The following is a 21,576-nucleotide window of genomic DNA, read 5'->3' on the forward strand; positions in this document are numbered from 1 at the left end:
CTGGTGTGACTTTCCCTCTCCCTCTTCAATATGGTCCCGACCTGTCATCACCTTCTCCACCATGGTAACCACGCTCCGATCGAGCTAAGCTCTCTCGCCAAAAATCACGCTCAGGACCTCGCGAGCGAAGAGCCGTGTAGTAGGCACTCGTCCATGAACCACGTCGCCACTGCAATGTCGCCGCATTACTAGGCCACCTTTTCTTTTGCCATCGATGAGACTCTTTACCCCAGTTTTTGATTTTGACCTATTTCTGAAGTTTTCTTTTTTCAAAACAAATTTCATAAACTTATCAATATCCAATATATTTCAAATAACAAATATTCCAAGTACATGTACTCATATATTGTGAAGTGACTCTATCCAAGTCAAGCATGTACATAGTTTTTTGTTTAGTTTTTGTAATTTGATAAATAGGGTAAATAAATTAACCAAGGAATACTACTACATGAATGCTCATACTGGAATTATTGGTTGTCACCCGTTGCTTTGAACCATGGAAAATAAATTTTCTACTGCATCTTACACAAAACCATGTGGCATTGTTCATCCACCAAAGATTTATTGAGTTATTACAATGGACTTGTATTACGTGGATAAATTAAATTATATATCACAATATCGTGTGGATTCATAAGGCAAATCTCAGTGGGAGTGTCATACAAGTGTCATAAGTATTAAATTTCATGCCACATCAACAAATTTGCTGACATGACAGATCTATTTATGAGGAGAGAGGGAGTGTTGTAAGATGTGAGAGGGATATCATCACAATGATACTTCCTCGGCTCGCTTATTTAGTTCACAATCTTGGTAATTGTACGATAATACTCTCTACAGAGAGTGATCTAAGCTAAACTAAAACTTCTGGAAGTGGCCTTTCGAAAATCTGATGGCACTGCTCCTAGAATCAAATAGCAAAGATGCATTTTAGTGCATGTTTCGGATATTGCAAACACTATTATTCCTTTTTGCAGAAGCTTTTTTTTTCATATCGTAGATGTTTTTTCTCATGCTGTGATAGAGTGACAAAGCGGTCCGATGGAAACGTCTAGAAACTTATGACATGTTTGGTAGATACGTGATTTTATGTCTAAAAGTGGTTATAAATTATTCTCTACATTAATTTTTTAAGTATGAAGTGCTTTCGATCCGGAAATGAATCAAAAGAAGCTACATCTTTCAGCCCCGGCCCTAGCCGCTTAATACATTTCTAGAATTCCTTTATAGAATCAACCTAACTGGTTCCTAGTAATGTGACATCCCGAAAAATTCACTAAAATTAAATCACGCGCTAAAATAATTTTCATCGTGGAGCTCAAAACCTTCCTAAAACCCGGAGCCCTAATTCCCGAAACCTGACCCATCAGATCTCCACCCCGACGCCCGAAATCAATCACTGTGTCATCTTTTTCTTTTCCTATTTCGCGCGTCGCGTACAGACGACCGCCGCGCCACGCCCGACCGGCGCACGTGCGCGACCGGCCGCGGTCTCCGCCGTGAAATCCGAGCGAATCTCTCTCCCCCCTTTTTCTTTTTCCATTTTTCTTTTCCTTTTCCATTTTTCTTTCTCTCTCCCTCCTCTGCCATGCTCTCGCGCACGCGCAGAGCTGCTCGACGCCGCCGTGCCCCTTGCGCCGGCCACCGCTCACCCCGGCCGCTCCCTGCCCGCGCACGCCGGCCCCTGCTTCCTGTCTAGCTCGCGCGCCTCACTCCCGGCCGCCTCCACGCGCACGCGCTCCGCGTGCCGCGACGCCCGCCGCGCCGCTCGCCGCACGCTGCCGAGCCGCTCGCCGCCACCCTCCCGTCCACGAACGCGCGCACGCGCTTCACGCGGCCGCACCGCTCGCCGCTACCGACCCTGTCACATCGCCTAGCCGTCGCCGCTCGCGCCGCCGTACGCGCACTGTGCGCGAACAACGCCACCGCCTGTGCCGCCTCGACGTGGGGGCGCGAGCCAAGCTCGAAGTCGACCACAGCAACCGGCCACGTGCGCGCCCCGCTCCTGGACGCCGCCCTCGATGCACCCACCGCTCCGCGACACGCAAACGCGGCCGAACGCCATTAAGGCTCACCGCGTGCCCCGCCACCCCTCCCTTCCCCGGTCTATAAATAGAGTCCTGGAGTTGCTCTCCACCACCACCAAGCCATTCTGGCCGCCACCTCCCCTCCCCTCGCCTTGCAACGCCGCCGCCAGGCCACCTCCGCCCGCCGCCGCCCGCTCCCGTGGCCGAAGCACCTCGCCTCCTCCCCACCCGGACCAAGGGCCAAGGTAGGACCCCCTCCACTCCCTCAAGCTCGCCTGCCGCCGCTGGTCCCTTTCCCGCGCCCGCAACGCCGCCACCAGAACTGCCACTGGCCGCCACCTCCCGCCGCCGTGGTGACACCTCCACGGGCCGCCTCCGCCCAAATTAGGGGGTGGATTTGATCTCCCGCGGGCCCCTCTCCCTTTTCCCCCTGATCCCGGCCGCCGCTGTGCCCTGGGCCGCCAGCGAGGGCCGCCGCCGGCGCCCAGCGCCCTCCCCTGTTCTGCGTCGAGAGGAAGGGGATGAAGGGCTATTTTGCCCTTAAGCCCCTCCCCTTCTTCCATTTTAATTAAGAACCCCCACCCTTTATAACCCTTTTTACTAAAGTGCCCTTGTCTATTTTCTTTATTCACAAATAAACCCTTCCACTATAAACTTAATTTCAATTATACCCCTACACTTTTCCGGAGTGGCCCTGATGTCTGCTAAAATTCCAACCAAGTCCATGTTATCTCAGAACTAATTGCAAAAAGGCCCCTGAACCCCGGTTTAACCCTAAACCCTCTCTGACCTATCATTTCATGCGCCAAACAACCTCCGATCGACCTGAAACTTTACCACGCCATTCCTATTATAGTTTTGGCTATGCCATTAGGAAACCGCCCAAAAATATTACTTCTATCTCCATATCTTAATTGTTTCCGAATCGAGCTCAGCGATAAAACTTTTATTTATTTTTCTTGATTGTGTGTTTGTTTGTATGCGACGTAGATCACGGTGTGAGCGAGGGAGAGCCCGTCGACGAGCAGTACTGCGAGCAAGTGAACGAGGACCAGTTCCGCGACCCCGAACCCGAAGGACAGTAGCTCGATCAGGACTTCCCGGAAGGCCTTGAAGACGGCAAGTTCAATCCCATCCTTTGATGCATATTTTGTCCTAGTTTTTTAAAAACACAACCTATTGGACTGTTTCAAAACTGCATGTTGTTTTGCTGCTAAAACATGGTTGGATAGCCACCCCTTGATTTGTTATAACTATTCCTTGACCACCTAGATTAATGTCTGAATGTGTTTTGTTTGGACGTTAATCGCTGCTAGAATGCTTAGGATCTTATACACAATATAACTTGTTTTATAAAGAAAATGTGTGCGTGTGTGGGAAGGGAGAAAAGTGGAATTTCGAAAGATAAATTTAGACGGGATGGATGGCATTTCTGTGTGATTTGCCGATTGGTGTGCTCGTGCCTGTGTGGCAGAGCAAGGAAGGGAGATATCCATCTTGTCACAATTAAGGACCGAGTTGGTGTGTCATCTCACCTAACTCCACTATCATGCAAACCACTCGACCGTTGAATGGGCAACGGCTTAGCATAAACCCCACTAGTTAGTCTGATAGCCATCAGGAGAGCTGAGAGCAACGGGAGATCAAGGAGAAGGGATTAGCTCTGTGTGACTTATGCCCCAGTTAAAACCTCTGTGATAGGTCAATGACCCCTTGGTGGATCCCGTGATGGCTAGTCAGATCTAGCTAAGGTGGGTAATGGCTTTGTTGGGATTTGCACCGACGCTACGGTGATCGAGCTGTGGTACCCCGCTTGTTGGTAAAGTTGCACACCTCTGCAGAGTTAAAAATTTATTCGAATAGCCGTGACCACGGTACTGGGCGAGTTACGGTGTGGTCACATAACTAGTATTTCTTCTGGAAATGGATGGGTTGGCGTGAGTTGTTTTGAAAAAGTGTCTGGCAGTTGTGCCGTGTGCTACGGCGGATGAGGAGTCCGGTAGCAACTTAAAACTGGGATCCTGTGTGGATCAACTCTACGTGTTACTCGGTACCAGAAAACTTGTTTTGAAAATCCTTTCTTTCAAATGAACCCCTGCATAAAAATTTGCTTTCCGCAAATTAAATCCTAGCCTTATCCTTGATTTACCATGTGCATTATATTTTGTTTATACCTCCTCCGTGGGTGTGGTTCGACTTGCTGAGTACGTTTGTGCTTACCCCATTCTTAATTTTTACAGAGGAAGACCCAGACTTTATTCCTGCAGACGTCGAGTAGAGGTTCCGTCCTGCACCCAATCTTGCCTGTGGATAGGGTCACCCGCAGGAAGTTCCGTATGACGCAAGACTCTGATGACCCCCCTTTTCGTAGTTAATATCGTTGTGTGGGTGTTAGTTGTTATCCTCGCGATAGTGGAGCTTCACTGCCCACTTCCGCGTAGAGTTGTACAGTGATGTACCATCTGATGTAATAAAAGTGTTATGAGCCTCCTGGGACTGATATTGTATCACTTTTAAGTCTTCTCGTATGAGGGGACGCTTCAAGTAAGATTTAAACAAAAAAATCAACCAAATGATGCGTAGTTCCATTTTATCCTTTCTCTGCTCACAGGATTTTGCTCATGCCGCAAAGCTAAGAAGAATACAATTTTTTATATTTCTTCAAAAAGATTATTTGCTCACTTAAATGCATGTTACATAGACAAGCTAACAAAGGATACAATTGTTTCGTTGCAAAAGGCCGAAATGCCACATAATGGGCCGGCTCATCCTTTCCAGGCCCAGCCTTGCACCCCTCCACGTCAAACCCACTGTCTTCCTCCGCTCGGACACTGCCGTACCGTCCCACCCGGTTCCCCGTGTCGCGGTGCCTGCGAGCCCCACCGCTACGGCACCCAAAACCTATCCCTCCACTCCACCGCGCCGCCGTCCCCTCCCCTCCCCGATCTCGCCGGGCCGCGAGCCGGCGGCCCCCCAGATCCGCCTGCCCCCTCCAACCTTCCCGCCGCCAGATCCGGGCCTGCCCCGGCAAAACCCCGCGGCGCCGCATACCAGGCCGGGGGAGAGCGGAGGCTTAGGTCTCAGCAGCCATGGCGGCCGCGGAGGAGAACACCTCGCTGTTCCTGATCTTCATCCTCACCATGATCGCGCTGCCGCTCGTGCCCTACACCATCATGCGCCTGTGCCGCGCCGCCTCCGAGAAGGCCAAGACCATCCACTGCCGCTGCTCGGGGTGCCACCGCTCCGGGAAGTACCGCAAGTCGATCTACAAGAGGGTGCGGATGCTGCTGCTCGTCTCCTGCCTTTTATCTTTTGCTGTCTTGTTTTGCTACTAGTGGATTCTGTTTGGGGGTGTTGCTCGATTTGCTTCTCTGACTCTGTTTTGCTTGTCTTAACTTCGCAGATATCCAACTTCTCGACGTGCAGTAACCTGACCATCGTTTTACTCTGGATTGTTATGATATTCCTGGTTTACTACATCAAGCATGTTAGCCGTGAGGTATGCAATTGTTTATTACATCAAGTATTCATCACGTCCTAGTGCTGAGCTGCTGATTCCATCCCCCCTTATTTTCTGCTGAAAATTCATTTAGGTGTCACTTGCTTATAAATTGTCAAAATAACCATCAGCAATTTGGTCCCAACGCCGGACGAGAGTGTGTCATGTTTCTTAGTATAGGTTGATTTTTCAGCTGCAGGGTTTTACAAGGTGATGGCTCTTTGTATTGATATACTACTTAACAGTTTAGTGAACTTAAGATATGGATATATGGAAAGATATAAAAGCTGTGAGCATTGAAGCCACTGTTTGTTCTGAAAGTTCAGCATGATAAAATTCCAATACATAGTGTTTTATGATTTTGCATTTGAATCTTTTAGGTCCATGTTTTTGAGCCTTTCAGCATTCTTGGACTGGAACCTGGGGCATCCGAATCTGAAATCAAGAAATCATACAGGAGGCTTTCAATTCAATATCATCCTGATAAAAATCCTGATCCGGGTACTCCTTTGTAACCTGCGATGTTGCTCAGTGAAGAAAAATTGTATTACATAATGAACCTTTGTCTTATGCTTTCTCTCCACTTATCCAGAGGCCCATAAATACTTTGTTGAATATATATCCAAGGCATATCAGGCATTAACTGATCCTGTGTCTCGTGAAAATTATGAAAAGTATGGTCACCCTGATGGGCGGCAGGTAATAGCCTAAGCTAAATTTTGCGACATCATATTTCAGAAACGTATTAAGCTAACGTGGGATGTATGTCATGTATGATTCAGGGGTTGCAAATGGGCATTGCTTTGCCCAAGTTCTTACTGAATATTGATGGTACATCTGGTGGGATAATGCTTTTAGGGATAGTCGGGTTTTGTATACTGTTGCCCTTGATGATAGCAGTTATTTATTTGTCAAGGTCGTCAAAGTATACGGGAAATTATGTCATGCATCAAACACTGTCCACTTACTACTACTTTATGAAGCCATCTCTTGCTCCAAGGTAATACTTGCAACACCTTATTTTAAAATCTCACTATTGGTAACTGAAATTTGTGTTTTCATCGCACGTCTTATTGAAGTGAAAGTGCTTCGTATATCTTTTCCCCCCAATCTTTTAATGTCAGACTGATACGAGACTAGTAGGCCCATTAGGAATGGAGGCTTTTCATAACATTTGCCCATTAGGAATGGAGGCTTTTAGTAACATTTGAAAGTGAAGATATGATTTATTATCATATTATTACTGATTCACTGTTTTAGACTTAGTTTTCTTGTATGATCCAGTACAAGATCTTTTTTAAATGATTAATTTTACTGGACACATATGGTTGCGCAACTCAATTCTACTTTGCATTATTGTTGATAGTTCGATGGAAAAAATGATGTTCTACACATGCAGAACCAAATTGCTTTATGTATCATTTCCCAGTCTTGACAAAATTAAGAGTTTCAGTTTTCAAAAGCAATATAAGGGTACTGAATCATTTTTGTTGCTGCTGACCAAAACCGTGGGTCTAATATAAATATTTTTGTATATCTAGTGGATGAATCTATTCTGATCTTTCTTTTCCCTACTTGGGTATTTGCTAGCCTTAAAAATCTTGTCTCCTTTTCCCATACCTGAGCAATGGATTGGTGCTATGTCACAGCAAAGTTATGGATGTCTTCATCAAGGCTGCAGAATATATGGAGATGCCGGTTCGACGCAGTGATGATGAACCCCTGCAGAAATTGTTTGTAGCTGTGAGAAGCGAGTTAAATCTGGACTTAAAGAACATTAAGACAGAACAAGCAAAATTCTGGAAGCAGCATCCATCACTAGTAAAGGTTGGTCTTTTGTTTCTCGATGTTATTTTACAAATCTCTTCATTGTGAAACGTCCTAAAAAGTTCTGTCTTCCATTGTGCAGATGGAACTCTTGATTCAGGCGCATCTCACTCGGGAGTCATTTGCCTTGACCCCTGCCCTTCTAAAAGATTACAGGCACATGCTTGAACTTGCACCTCGTCTTCTGGAAGAACTAGTCAAGGTACTTGCTTACTATCTCTTTGGATTTCTGTCGTTAATGTTATTTTGAGTGTATTCTGTATTGTAAGTTTTGGTTCTCTACAATTGTTTAAACAAATAGGATGCTTGGTTGCTTATTAGTGCCATTAGACATCGACATCATGTAACTATTGAGTTTGGTAATTTGATCTGAATAATTTATTCATGAAATAGCTGAAATCTGAATATATCTGAATTCATGGAGTAAATTTTGTAAAGCTATACATAGTGGTAAAACCATAAGAATGAAGATTTCACTCCATGCAGCTATCAATTAAGTATACAATTTGTCGATTAAACCCTATTGGGTCACATTGAACCTGTTCTGGCAAGGTGGATTCCAGTTAGCAGGTGCTATGCTGTGCTGTGTTGTATATGTAAACAAACCATCATTTTTTTAATGTAATGGCAGGAGCTCTGCCTTTCAATTAAGAGAGAGCAAACAGGTTTTTGTACAAAGCACGGCAACACAGGGCCACGACTAGGAACGCAGTCTTACAGTATGATTACAGTGATTGCCCTTGTGTCCCCTCTAAAGACCCGGAGTACACAGAAGAGTTTCTAAACGCTCTTTTGTGCTGCTCTAGGTCCTCCTTTGTCCTTTCCGCCACTTGTTGCGCAGATTGGAACAAACCATCATTTCTGGACAATAATGCAGTTCTTTGGTTGAGGTAAAAAAACTTTTCAAACCTGGACTGGATATATTTTTGGGCAAGCTGGCAATGTCATGCACATTGTGACACATTTTCCAAACCATTGCTATTATCTTAATATGCACAAGCTTGTGCACATGGCACAATCTGTTTCCATTTGTAATTTATGCAATTACTCGAGCACCAACAAGATCATCTTTGGACTGCCTGCCCAGAAATCATTAGGCTTGAGATATGATACATGAAATTTCTGCTTGGTCTGCTTTTTGATAGTTAACAGTTATTATTGAGTGTGTACATCAAATTGGTGTACTCTCCAGCGAATGGAGAATTTGTTCTATTGTAATTTGAAGCCACCTTATGTTGTTAATCTTTTTTTTTCCCAATTTTTTTACTAACACATCATTCCTTTTTCAATTGTTTCATGCTATACAATTTAAAATTACTCATTGGCTTGCAGATTGCAGTTCTACCACGGAATCCCCATGGTTTTGGATGGCTCAGGCCTGCAACTGGTGTTATTGAGCTTTCTCAAAATATCATCCAGGTATTGTCTTCCACCTGATTTTTCTTCAGGCCTCCTATGGTGAGTTGTATAAAATAGATAATACTATATAATTTTTTTAATAGTCCATGTTGACATGCTCTCATGAACTGTATACAATAGATAAGTAGCTTAAGTGACCTGAATCATTCAGGTGCATCTTTACTTCTTTATGTACATACCTGATTTTTCAGTTTCAACTATCATTTCATTGAATTAGCTTCTGGTTAGAGATGTTGTCAATATCAGTGTTTATTCGAAATCCTTAATCTTTGGTTAAATTTTGAACTAGTCATTATGATATTCTGTGATCCTGATTTTTAATGGTAGTATATATGAGTAATTTTAAATTTTGAATAAGATGAGTTGTCAAACTTGAGGTCAAACAAGTCAAACAAATTATAATTTGGAACGGAGGGAGTAACTTACCAAAGTGTAAAGCATATGGAAGCAGTATCAATATATGAAAGACGTGGATCGAATATTCGCATTTCGATTTAAATGGCAACAACTCGTCAACTCATAATGTTTTCAGGATAGGAGGCGAATGTAACATAAATAAGCCAGTTTTCTAGCCTTGCTGTATGATACATGTCATAACCATACAACTGGATGACATGTTCCACTGTTTACATATTAATGAATGGCACATTACGGCAGTGTCTAATTTTTTCTTAAAAAAGAGGAGGTTGTTCAGTCAGTATCGGTGGTGCCCATTATTTTTTGGTGCCTCTTTCATACTTGTTAATTTACTAGGCGGTCCTGACAAATAAAAATTAGGCGGAGCTTGTGATGAAGCAATAATGCGCTAGTCATTATGTTAAAAAATAGTATCTTAAATATAATTATTTTCTGTTAATATGGTTTAACTGTCTTTATCGCGCTGTTTTGTTATACCGCTTTTTTTTAAAAAATTTTGTCCTTTAAGTTCGTTGGTCTGCTTTTATGCAACACTACTTGTAGAGAAAAGCTACTCATTTATTGGGGAAATAGTCTTATAAGCTTGTCCATCACCATTAATGTCAATGTAATATTTGGATGCTACATGTTTAGGCTGTACCGCTAAGTGCGCGAAAAGCTAGTGGAGGTAACTCGGAAGGAATAGCACCTTTCTTGCAGCTGCCGCATTTCACAGAGGCAACTGTGAAAAAGATAGCTCGCAAGGTATTTCCTTACTCCCTTAGCATCTTTTGACTAGAAGAAATTGAGCAAAGGAATATAGAAAATTGATGGCCTTTTGGAAAAGCAATACTTGTAACTCTGGAAAATAACAATCTCGTTCTTTGTTTGGCTACAGAAAATCCGTGCATTCCAGGAACTGTGTGACATGTCTGTGGAGAATCGTGCCACATTGCTGACACAAGTTGCTGGGCTTTCTGAAGAACAAGCTCGCGACGTGGAGCTCGTACTGGAGATGATTCCTTCTATGGAAGTTGATATTAAGTGCGAGACTGAGGGTGAAGAGGGCATTCAAGAGGGCGATGTCGTGACGATGTATGCTTGGGTCTCGCTTCAGCGCCGCAATGGACTAACTGCTGCTCTTCCCCATTGTCCCAACTTCCCATTCCACAAGGAAGAAAACTTCTGGCTGCTTTTAGCAGATGCTGCATCGAATGATGTCTGGTTGTCCCAGAAAGTCAGCTTCATGGACGAGGCCACCGCCATTACTGCAGCATCAAAAGCTATACAAGAAACCCAGGAGGCATTGGGTGCAAGTGCAAAGGAAATAGGAATCGCAGTTAGGGAGGCAGTTGACAGGGTGAAGAAAGGAAGTAGGTTGGTAATGGGAAAGTTCCAAGCTCCAGCAGAGGGCACTCACAATCTGACTTCCTTTTGTTTGTGCGACTCATGGATAGCCTGCGACACCAAGACCAGCTTCAAACTGAAGGTCCTGAAGCGCAGTCGTTCAGGGACCAGGGGCCACGTGCCTGAGGAAGGGCCAGTAGCAGCAGAGGATGGCATTGAGGAGGAAGAGGAGGAAGAGGAAGAGGAGTATGATGACTACGAAAGTGAGTACAGCGATGATGAGGAGGATGAGAAGAACAAGGGGAAGGGAAAGGGGAAGGTGGTGAATGGAGCGGTCCATCAAGGGGCTGACTCTGATATAGATTCTGGCAGCGATGAGTGAGATTATACAAGTGTTATGCTGAAACAACCATAGACGCTTAACACCATTCTGTTTTGACTGTTGTATCCCTTGAATTTTAACATACCCCCTGGCGGCAATAGTTACGTAGTTTTGATTATTATATAGCATTGTGTTAGATGGATGAAAAAAATTGAGACTAGGCTGATGGTTACAAATGAAGTAATGAACTGAATAAAACCAGTTGCTCGGCAGTCTGCATGTATTCTTGGGGGTGTACATAAAAATCACCAATTTACACCCCTAGCAAGTAGTATTTCTGAGCTACTCACTCTGTTCTAACTTATATGTTCCACGTTATAGGTTATTTTGTTTTTCTAAACACAACGTACTCTCTTCGCCTCAATTATTAGTTATTTTGGCTTTTTTGATACATAAATTTTACCGGCAAAATCTATGTATCTAGAAGTCAAAACAAAATGATTAATAATTTGGGAGGAAGTAGTGAATAATATGTACATGTAGAAAATTCAGCATGTAGTGTTCTTATCACGTGTGACCTGGCCTTAGCTTGGTATGATCCACTCTTGACCTTGGATTTTTAGGAGAAGGGATTTTTTTCTTCGACAAACAAAAGATTTAAGCAACTTCTATCAACATGTAGTGTTAAAAAAAACTTCTATCAGCATGTATTCTTGCTCCAGATAAGATACTGACGGCAGTGGCTTAAACCTCAAGCTTTGCTTATAAGGAAGGTAGATATTTGAGTTACTTCTGTCAGAATTAGAATCTTGCTCTTATATGTGCGCGTGCCCTAGTTTTTGGCTGTGTTTAGATCCAAAGGCTAGAGCTATTTGGGCTAGAGCTAATTAGCTCAAGCAAATAGCCCTCCAATAAGATAGCTCTTGGCATGTTTGGATCCAAGAGCTATTTAGTCTTTAAAGCACTTTTCCCAATCATTGGAGCTATATTACCTCTCTTGCTACAGTGGGTTTATTTGAAATAGCCCAAATAATCACCATTTAGGTGGAATAGTTTTTTTGAGGTAGGTTATTTGCAAATAGCCAAGAACTAGCCCTCATGTTTAAAGATTTTGAGCTATTTTAAGCTAAAAATAGCTCTAGCCCTTAAATTTCTAGCCCTTAAATTCAAACACGCTCCTTGTAAAAGGACAGCATCTCCATTTGCCGTTGCTGGAGGTTGATGGGTTCACCGGGCGGCGAAACTTCACTCTCCCGTTGACTGACCTTTGGGTCTCCGGTTCCAATTCCAACCGAGTTCAATAACTGATGAAGACTCTGTTGAAACCTGAAAGCCGTCTCTGGACCGACTGGGCTGATGCGCCCATTAGTCACCGTAGATTTTGCGTTCTAACGGTTTTTTCCCTCTCTTTTTCCTCTTTTCCAAAGATGCGCACACACTATACAAACTCCTCTGCCCTTATATCTGATGAAAAAAGAGCCTTTGTCTACAACTCTGCCTACTTCAAAAGACTCCTACCTGTGGAGCAGAGGCCAGGGAGATTGAGAGAAATGAGCCTCTTCGACGCACTACTTCCTCTGCTCCTACTTGCGTTCACTGCAATTCCAGCAGCGAAAGCCTCCTCCGGCGGCGGCAATACCAGCCATCCATCCGCTGCGTCGCTCACCGATTGCCAACGGAGCTGCGGGAATCTCACCTTCGACTACCCCTTCGGCATCGGCTCACCCCGCTGCTTCCGTGACCCCGACTTCAAGCTCATCTGCAACAACACAACACAAGGCCCCAAGCTCTTCCTCAATGACGGCATAACTGAGATCCTTGATGATTTAGATATCCCATATACAGGTTAATATTATTTGTTTTATACAGTTCTGGTCCTATATCCAGCCAAATTCATTATCCCAAAAGATTCTCAGTAAAAGTTTTGATAATAAAGTGATTTGAATGATAGAATTATACTATTATCATTTTGTGCATCTAATATTATTACTTTTGTGTATACTAGTGCCCAAATTTATAGACTTAATAGCACCTATATATCGATCCTTAAATAAAATCCATTTGAATGGCGGAAGTATTTTCTAATGCTAGTTGCACGCTTGCACAAATTAGAACATGTACAATGGTGTAGACCGCTGCTGTTTGTAAGTATATGAAATACCGCACAAAGACAACTAAATAGACAATTTATACAATGATTCGCCTATTAGTCCATCTACAAGCTAATTAATTCATGCATGGACACATGAAAGACTGGATCGGGTGCTCTAGACTAAGAGGGGGAGGAGATGAATTAGGCAATTTAAAATCTAGACCTATGGCTCCAACTAAATTGCACAATAATAAACTAAAACATACTATTTATATGTGCAACTAAGATTGTTTTAGTGTGAAAACCCCTATCTCAAAAGAGTTTAACAATATATAGTCTTTCCTATCAAGAAACTATTTTATGAAAGTAAAGGCAAACAAGAATTGCAAGTAAAAATACGAAAGTTTAAAGAGAGGGATATGAGGAAGCAAACTCTTGATGCGGGTGTTTATTTCGTGGTTCGGTTAGCCACAAAAGCACCCCTACATCCACGTTGTTGAAGCACTCACAAAGAGTATCGCTTCTCGGCAATCAAGTCTCTCCCGTGAACTCACTCACGGTCACCTTGATCCCGAATTCCACTAAGAAGATTCTCCACAAAGGATGGGGGTCTCCACGTCCCCCGCACAAAGTTGTCGTCGCCGCTCCGCACCAAGTCGGAGGGTCGATGACGTTGCCGGCGAGCCACCAAGCTCTAAGGGACCGGCGCACCAACATATCTTCTTGGTTCAACAAAGAACCACAGCACAAAGGCTCAAGGTTTTGCTTTCTCACTCACTAAGAGCTAACCTAACACTAACACTCTCAAGAATGTGCTAAGGGCTAAAGATATGATCACTAAGCTCTTGGATGGCTTGGAGATGTTCTTGGGTGTGGGTGTGATGTTCTTGAACTCCAGCAATTCCAAAATAATCGGGAGATGGCATATATAGGCCACCAAGTGAAGAGAGCCGTTGGAAGCCGTTACCCAACTTTTCTGCATAACGTCGGATAGACCGACGGGGTCACACCGGTTCATCCGGTCACTTTGTGTCCTGGGGTAGCCGTTGGGGCTTCTCAGGAGGCACTGGATAAATCGATGGCTTGGTGTCGGTTCATCCGGTGCGCGTCGGATCATCCGGTGCTGAAGGGATCTTCAGCGGTCTGCTGACGTCATTGCTCCGACGAGTTGCTCCGGTGCTCCTTCGGATCATCCGGTGCTGAAGGCTTCGCTTCAACACGCTTGACATGCTCTCTGAGTAATCCTCCGGTGATTACTCCGACTTTCCTTTTTGACACCGTCGGATCATCCGGTGCAACTGGGCCTTCCACGTGGCCTTCCTTTAGTGCACCAAAATTGGGCCGATGCTACTGTGTCGGTTTATCTGGTGCCAACCGGATACTCCGGTGCTAAGGCGTCGGATCATCCGGTGCCTACTGAAAATGCAGAAGTCGTCCATTTCATTCTTTCTTTGAGTTCTTTCTTAGTGTTTTGCTTTGCTTGGTCTTTTTGCTTCATCCATGGGGTCTATAATTGTTCACTTGACAAACTCATTAGTCTCATTAATTGTGTTGTTACTCAATCACCAAAATCACAAAACAACAACCTAATGGGACTATTTTTCTTACAACACATAAATCATGGTGATAATAGGCATATCTTTGTGTGTCATTTTGTTGCTTCATACATGTGCCTGATCAAAGTGGAAGGGTTATAATGTAATCTTTTATTTTATGAAAAAGTCCAATTTTCACCATTGAACTATCGCAAAAGTCTGATTTTTAACATTCAACTACGAAACCAGACAACATAGACCATCCAACTATTAAAACTGGACAAATTTGGCCATTGGGGTGGTTTTAAAGGTGGTTTTGTATTTTCTAAAAAAATTAAATAAATCTAATTGGATTTAAAAAATCAAAACTAATTTACTTTAAATCAGGAAAATATAAAACTAGTACCAATTTTTTTCTAAAAATGTAACCTATCTATTATTGCTCTATTTGAATCTTAGTTATAAAAAACAATAGGTATAACTGCAAGTAGCTAAATATTATGAAGATAAAAAAAATTAGATCTGAATAGCTCACAAGCTATGTGACAATAGATAGGTTATATTTTTAGAAATCTTTTGATAACTATTTCATAATTTTTTGACTTAAAATGAATTACTTATAATTTTTTTAGTGTAAAATTGAATATTTTTAATTCTCACAAAATGGAAAACCACATTCAAAATCACCTCAGGGGCCTAATTTGCCCGGTTTTGACAGTTAGATTGCTTATGTTGTCCGGTTTCGTAGTTGACGGTTGAAAATAAGACTTTTGCGATAGTTGAAGGGCGTAAACCAGATTTTTTATTTTATTTTATTTTTTGGTCTTTTTTTCACTACTAAAGGACCTTCCTGTAATCCTATCTCTTCTAAGGGTTGAACTACAAAATAGCAAAATATCTTTATCACATCCTCAGATCTCTCATTCTCTGATTCTCTCCCGGTCTCTTCTCTATCTTGCCAGCATCTCGATCTCTTGTGCTAGCTCCCTCCGCTAGTCCGCTTTCTCGACTGGCGCACATGCCGCCGGCCAGCTCCGCTCGGCAAGCTGCCTCGTCGCCCGCCGAGGGCTCCGCCCGGTCGTGCCTGTTGCGTCGCCTTCCCGGCGGCCAATGGGGTGGGGCAGGGCGACGAGGGGTGCTGCCTCCTCGCTGGCCGGCGCCCGGCCATGCGCGGCGCGTCGGAGCCTCCGCTGGTGGACGGGCGGACGAGCGATGAGTCGCGCCTGCCGGAGAGAAGCGCGCGCTCGTTGGAAGATTTGCCACCAACGACTGATTTTGCGCGCGCTCGTGGGGAAACTAAAGCTGGGAGCATCGGATCGAAGCTTGCCGTCGCCGAGTCGCATCTTGTCGTACAACGTTAGACGTGCTGTCTGTAAGCACTCGGAGCACGAGCCGGTGCCATCGTCTCACGAGACGACGGCACCACCCGGTTTGGTGTTTAATTAGCTTTGGCAATCGTAATTAATCGTATACAGACGAATCATTAATTAGCGTTGTATATGCCCTTAAATGGCTCATAGTACGCCTAATTAGAATCTCCTGTATGGATGTATGGACAGATAGTTTTTTCCCCTTAACTCTGTAATAAGTAGTGAGAATTCGTGTTAAAGTAGCTTCCCCTGGAATTTAATATTACGGTTGGTCAAGTAGAAACCTTAAATTTTGTCGTGTGCATTAAAGCCTTATGATATAAATTTTGTTAATTTGACTCCCGAAACTCTTGATTAATTTGCAAAACAAATTAACACACGACTGTGACTAGCAACAAGAAAGAAAGCGAGTTTTTAAAATGTATCAGCACTCTTCTTTGATCGCAGGAATGGTTCTATTTTTATCTTAATCGCCAAAAAATAAATAAAACAGGAGTGCTGTTTGGTTTACATTTACATCTCATAAAAATAAGAAGCAGCAGTTCTGAAGATAAGTTTTAGGTGCTCTGTATAATTCCTTCTATTTCTCCTTAACAGGAATCGAAGTATCCTTTTCATATTCTGTTGCCATGATATCTGGTCTCAACGAATACAACAAGTCATGGAAAGCTCCAGGGAGACATTTCAGCTTTGCATACATCAACCTGAACATCACTGGCTGTGACTTTGATGCATACCAGCTGCTAGATAACCCAGACACAAATCAGCTGCTGCTCTGTTCTGTTACCTGCCCTAACAAAGAAATCACGGAGACCGTTGCTAGGCAGGACTGTAACGGTACCGGATGTTGCTCCATCATAGTCCCCGTCCGTGCCAACGCCTTTCAGCTCAAGTTTGTCCGGAAGGACAAGGGGCAGCTCCCTTACCGAAGCTCTCTCTGGGACAGAATCAATGTAACTACTGTCTTTGCAGGCATTACATGGAGCATGTTGGATCAGCCAACCTGCGCTAGCACCTTGGTTAATAATACCAACTATGCATGTGTCAGCAACCACAGCATGTGTTTCAATGATTATTACACAATTGATCATGGTTATAATTGCCGCTGTACTAATGGGTACGAAGGCAATCCTTACTTAGTCGATGGCTGCAAGCGTGATGAAGGTAAGTCACGCTTACCTTCACTTCTCTGATTTTGATACAGCTGTTAGTTGGGTAATTAAAACATCGAGCTACTTTGTCCAACATCATTCATTTTTGTTCCAATTGACACGAGAAAGCAGGGCCTTAGAGTCAAAACTGTCTCCTAATTATGCCCAATATGTAAATCCATGTCCTTCTCCATTAATATGCTTCCTCTTCTCCTGTATCATTTTACATGTCCGCATGAGTGGTAATTAGACCCTATGCAATCCTTTCTCTATGCTAATTATCATGCAACTTCAGTTTAGGGTAAAAACATAACAATAATATGATCCGGAGAAGGTACACACATATATTGTTTCTTTGACACGCGTGGTGATTAGATCCATTTTCTTTGGACATGGTGGGAAAATGGACTCAATATCTTAAAGAAAATAAGAAGGGATTAGGGGCGCAAACCTTGCCATCTGAACTGGATATGTAGTCTACCTAGTGTTTCGTTGTAGGACTACTGATCTTATTGTTGGAATTGAGGTATATTCTTTTTAATCAAATGTTACTCATGATGCTAGTTTTAAAACAGGCTATACTCCATTTGCACGAAAGCTTAACTGTTCTCAACTGTGTGGGAACATCAGTGTTCCTTTTCCATTCGGTCTAGAAGACGGGTGTTCGGCAAGGAAGCTATTTCTGCTCAACTGCACGAATGTGTCCACATCCAGTCTCCAGTTGAATGATGAATATCGTGTGACATATATAAATGTTAGCGAAGGCCTTGTGGGTATTGAAGACACCTCATATTTCAGGGAGGAGATGTATGGGGTTTATATACCAAATGAGCCTGAACTCTATATTGGTTCAGGTGAATCGGCATCTATGCAATGGGCCGTTGCCAATCTAACTTGTCAAGAGGCGCAACAGAACAAGTCAGGATATGCATGTGTAAGCAACAATAGCACATGCTTGGGCGTCAATTCAACACGTAGTTATATTGGATACCGATGCACATGTACATCAGGTTTTCAAGGAAATCCATACATCCTAAATGGATGTGAAGGTCCGGTCTCACAGACGACACTCCAAAAAATATATTTTTGGTTTGAACATTAAGAATTTGAACATTAAGAATGGACTTCAATTAAGCAAAGAAAAACAGCAATGCCTTTCAGACATTTATGCAGGAGTAAAGTTTATGGTGCAACCATTTGTTTTCAATAATAAAACTATCATGAATAATGACATTTCCCCTTAACTTAGACTTTTTAATTAAAGAGGGATTTTCTAAATTTCAGAAACAGCAATGGCCTTTGTTCTTGCTATGCCCTCCTCAAAACATGGATCTAATCTTTCATATGGCTGCAGATATTAATGAGTGCAAAATAGCAGGCATTTGCAAAGGTGTATGCCATAACACTATAGGAAGTTACGACTGCACTGAGTGTCCTTACAAAACACAGTATGATACTATGACAATGAAGTGCATCTCAACAAGAAAGCAAAATCTTCTAGTAGGTGAGCTCTACATGCCATTTAATTAGTTAATTTGACCGTGGGAATGAACAGGACAAAGCATGACTAATTAAGGAATACAATTGTTACAGGTATTCTCATAGGGCTTAGTGGTGGCTTCAGCTTTCTACTTCTCAGCTTATGTGGGGTCTTTCTCTGCCGTAAATGGAAACGGGACATTCAAAAGCAGCTACGTAGGACGTATTTTAGAAAGAACCAAGGACTTCTCCTAGAACAAATAATATCATCAGATGAAAATGCCAGTGACAAGACAAAGATTTTCTCTTTGGAGGAGCTAGAAAAGGCAACAAATAACTTTGATCCAACACGTATCCTTGGTCATGGAGGGCATGGCATGGTGTATAAGGGTATTCTAACTGATCAACGCGTGGTGGCGATAAAAAGGTCTAAGAACATTGAGGAAGGTGAGATCAGTCAATTTATTAATGAGGTAGCAATTCTCTCTCAAATAAATCACAGAAATATAGTAAAGCTTTTTGGGTGTTGTCTAGAAACTGAGGTCCCGCTGTTGGTGTATGACTTCATTTCAAATGGTTCATTATTTGGAATTCTACATTCGGATCCAAGTAGTGGTTTCTGTTTGTCATGGGATGACTGCCTAAGAATTGCTGCAGAAGCTGCAGGAGCTCTTTACTATCTCCACTCAGCAGCTTCAGTCTCAGTCTTCCATCGTGACGTGAAGTCCTCTAATATACTGTTAGATTCAAATTATACGGCAAAAGTTTCAGACTTTGGTGCCTCTAGATTGGTTCCTATTGATCAAACCCATGTTGTTACAAATGTTCAAGGCACATTTGGATATTTAGATCCAGAGTATTACCACACTGGGCAGCTAAACGAGAAAAGTGACGTATATAGTTTCGGTGTGGTACTTGTGGAACTACTTCTGAGAAGGGAGCCTATTTTTACAAATGAGACAGGTTCAAAGCAGAACTTATCTAACTACTTTCTTTGGGAATTAAAAGCAAGGCCAATTAAAGAGATAGTGGCCACTCAGGTTCGTGAGGAAGCAACTGAGGAAGAGATTATAAGTGTTGCCTCTCTTGCGGAGATGTGTTTGAGACTCGACAGTTCAGAGAGACCTACTATGAAGCAAGTTGAGATGAGTTTGCAGTTCTTGCGAACAAAAAGGTCAAACTCACGCCGCATTGTTCAAGATACTGCTGAAGAGGCGCAACCGTTGCTATCTACAAGAGCTGAATCTAGATATGAGACGTTTGCTATTAGCTTGGGTGAAAGTTATAATTCAGAATATTGCTACAGCCAAAGATTCAATAGCTTGGAGCATGACTTAGAATCATCTCCCGGGGTGCCATGCTAAGGGGCTCTGCACTGTGAAAATGCCACTAAAACTTCATAGGAAAAGATTTTATGAGGTGGGTGTTTCGTTTCCTACGAGGCTACCAAAATACTACCTTGTTATAATCAGGCATGTGTTTGAACATCTTAATGTGGTCCATCTTATTATCCCCAAAAAAGTGATGGATTACCATGATCTAATTTTTGTATTTGGATTCTTGTGATTCATAAATGTACGTACATCGTCTGAAAGAATAATGACATGCATATGTTTTTGAGTTAGTCATGTAGCGTATAATGTATTTGACTATTTATGTAGACATGTAACGAACAGAACAAAACAAATTTGTATGTTTCTTCTCGTCTTTCGGATTACTCATGAAACAGCTAACAATATCTCCTGTCAAATGGACAACTTGCAGGCATCTATGCTGGGTATTGATTCCAATAGCACATGAAACGTTCCCAAAGTGGGAAAGTACATATGTCATTAATTAATTTGCTATCATCAAAGATGCACGTATCCAATCCATAATTTGTACCCCTGTAGGCCACTAATGGGACTTTGTCCTAGCCCTTGACTCTATGCATTGACATGGGAGTCGATCTGGGTCCAACTGGAGTTTGGTTTCAGCAAACCGGTAAGGTCCTCAGCCTCTGCTCGAACTGCCACCCATGTCTGGTAAGCCTTGAGTTATGGCTGCCTCGGTGTAACATCCATTGGGTTGCAGTTTCTTAGAAGCTGGAGAAATTATAGGAACCAATAATCGGTAACTCTTAAACTTCGAACATGATTAGTGTTGATGGAGGGTACCCTTCGGAGTGAAGGAGCACCACAACAACTCAGGAAAGGGAGCGAAGACTCCCCAAAGGACTAAATGATTTCCGGCACTGCAATAGCGCAACAATAAATCTGTATTAAATATCCCATCAACTATGGTTACACGGGGTATTTATAGGCGTCGGTTCAACTACCCCTTCGCCTATTTACACCTTTTTACCTTTCAACAACTAGATTCTTGGAATATTCCATAGGTACACGGGTAATTTTACATGAGTCAAGGATTACAGCTAAGCACTCGCACATGGCCCCGCAGTGGGCCCTTGGACCCTTCGCCTTTCCTTGCCCTTCGTCAGCTTCAGGCTTCGTCTCCTGGCGAAGCTCCAATCTTCCAGCCTTCCATGGTCCTTCCGGCGCTAGGTCCTTCGCATCTTGGTCCTTCGGCTGTCTTCGGTGTCCGCCGAAGTTGGCGGGCCTCACACTGGCCAAGCTAATCCTCAATCGGTAACCCTTCGGCATTGACCGAAGGTGGCATCTCCAACAGTAGCCTCTCAAGGCGTGGTCCTTCCTTGGAAGACCTCGGTTTCGACTTTGGCGTGGAACACCACCCAAAACGCCACCTCTTCGGTCCTTCCCCTACTCAGTGTCTCCGGGCGAGGATCGGGATCACCTGCGACAATAAGGGCTGGCAATATTCTTTGGTTATTTTGTTATATTTGGAAAATACAAGCGGGTATTATTATTAAAGCCATGCCCCGACACACGTGCCACCCGCTGCTAGACGCCACCATCGCGAGAGGACCGCTGCCGCATGTCTACGGCACACCGAGGGCCAAGGGACGCAAATTCGGTGGCTAGGGTGGTGGATCCGGCCAGTCCATGGCCGGATTTGGCCGCAGATGTCCAGAGCCTACCGCCGCCGCCATGGCTAGGATTGCAGGGGTGGGGGGGGGGGGCCGAGGAGGATGGGGGAGTCAGCGCTGGAGGGA

At 43.4% G+C, this 21,576-nt stretch overlaps 2 protein-coding genes across 5 annotated transcripts; both read left to right on the forward strand.

The window, feature by feature from the left end:
* The first annotated feature begins 4,853 nt into the window (after positions 1-4,853).
* LOC120681423 (dnaJ protein ERDJ2-like) lies at positions 4,854-11,077 on the forward strand. Its single transcript, XM_039962917.1, has 10 exons — positions 4,854-5,302; positions 5,431-5,526; positions 5,907-6,027; positions 6,119-6,225; positions 6,309-6,526; positions 7,176-7,353; positions 7,436-7,555; positions 8,686-8,772; positions 9,823-9,933; positions 10,067-11,077. The coding sequence occupies exons 1-10, from the start codon at positions 5,117-5,119 to the stop codon at positions 10,895-10,897; spliced, it is 2,055 nt and encodes a 684-aa protein (XP_039818851.1). The 5' UTR covers positions 4,854-5,116; the 3' UTR covers positions 10,898-11,077.
* A 1,119-nt stretch (positions 11,078-12,196) lies between these two features.
* Positions 12,197-20,615, forward strand: LOC120681422 (wall-associated receptor kinase 5-like). 4 transcript variants are annotated; one of them, XM_039962915.1, is made up of 6 exons: positions 12,197-12,682; positions 16,432-16,998; positions 17,561-18,034; positions 18,340-18,489; positions 18,579-18,911; positions 18,999-20,167. In XM_039962915.1, the coding sequence occupies exons 1-6, from the start codon at positions 12,265-12,267 to the stop codon at positions 19,826-19,828; spliced, it is 2,772 nt and encodes a 923-aa protein (XP_039818849.1). In that variant the 5' UTR covers positions 12,197-12,264; the 3' UTR covers positions 19,829-20,167. The 4 variants fall into 4 exon arrangements, 3 of the variants coding, with proteins under 3 accessions (XP_039818849.1, XP_039818847.1, XP_039818850.1); XR_005677864.1 differs by adding an exon at positions 20,229-20,615 and having other exon boundaries at positions 12,198-12,682; positions 18,579-19,883; XM_039962913.1 differs by having other exon boundaries at positions 12,198-12,682; positions 18,579-20,167.
* The last annotated feature ends 961 nt before the right edge of the window (positions 20,616-21,576 follow it).

Source organism: Panicum virgatum, chromosome 7N, assembly GCF_016808335.1.
Source record: "Panicum virgatum strain AP13 chromosome 7N, P.virgatum_v5, whole genome shotgun sequence".
In the NCBI taxonomy this organism is placed as follows: domain Eukaryota; kingdom Viridiplantae; phylum Streptophyta; class Magnoliopsida; order Poales; family Poaceae; genus Panicum; species Panicum virgatum.

What these genes read in the sequence shown, in the direction of transcription:
- LOC120681423 (XM_039962917.1), top strand. Translation starts at nt 5,117, where the DNA reads ATGGCGGCCGCGGAGGAGAACACCTCGCTGTTCCTGATCTTCATCCTC. An exon ending in GTCACCCTGATGGGCGGCAG is followed by an intron (nt 6,226 to 6,308) that starts GTAATAGCCTAA and finishes TGTATGATTCAG; the next exon opens with GGGTTGCAAATGGGCATTGC. An exon ending in AAGCCATCTCTTGCTCCAAG is followed by an intron (nt 6,527 to 7,175) that starts GTAATACTTGCA and finishes GCTATGTCACAG; the next exon opens with CAAAGTTATGGATGTCTTCA.
- LOC120681422 (XM_039962913.1), top strand. Translation starts at nt 12,265, where the DNA reads ATGCGCACACACTATACAAACTCCTCTGCCCTTATATCTGATGAAAAA. An exon ending in TTTAGATATCCCATATACAG is followed by an intron (nt 12,683 to 16,431) that starts GTTAATATTATT and finishes TCTCCTTAACAG; the next exon opens with GAATCGAAGTATCCTTTTCA. An exon ending in AAAGCAAAATCTTCTAGTAG is followed by an intron (nt 18,490 to 18,578) that starts GTGAGCTCTACA and finishes CAATTGTTACAG; the next exon opens with GTATTCTCATAGGGCTTAGT.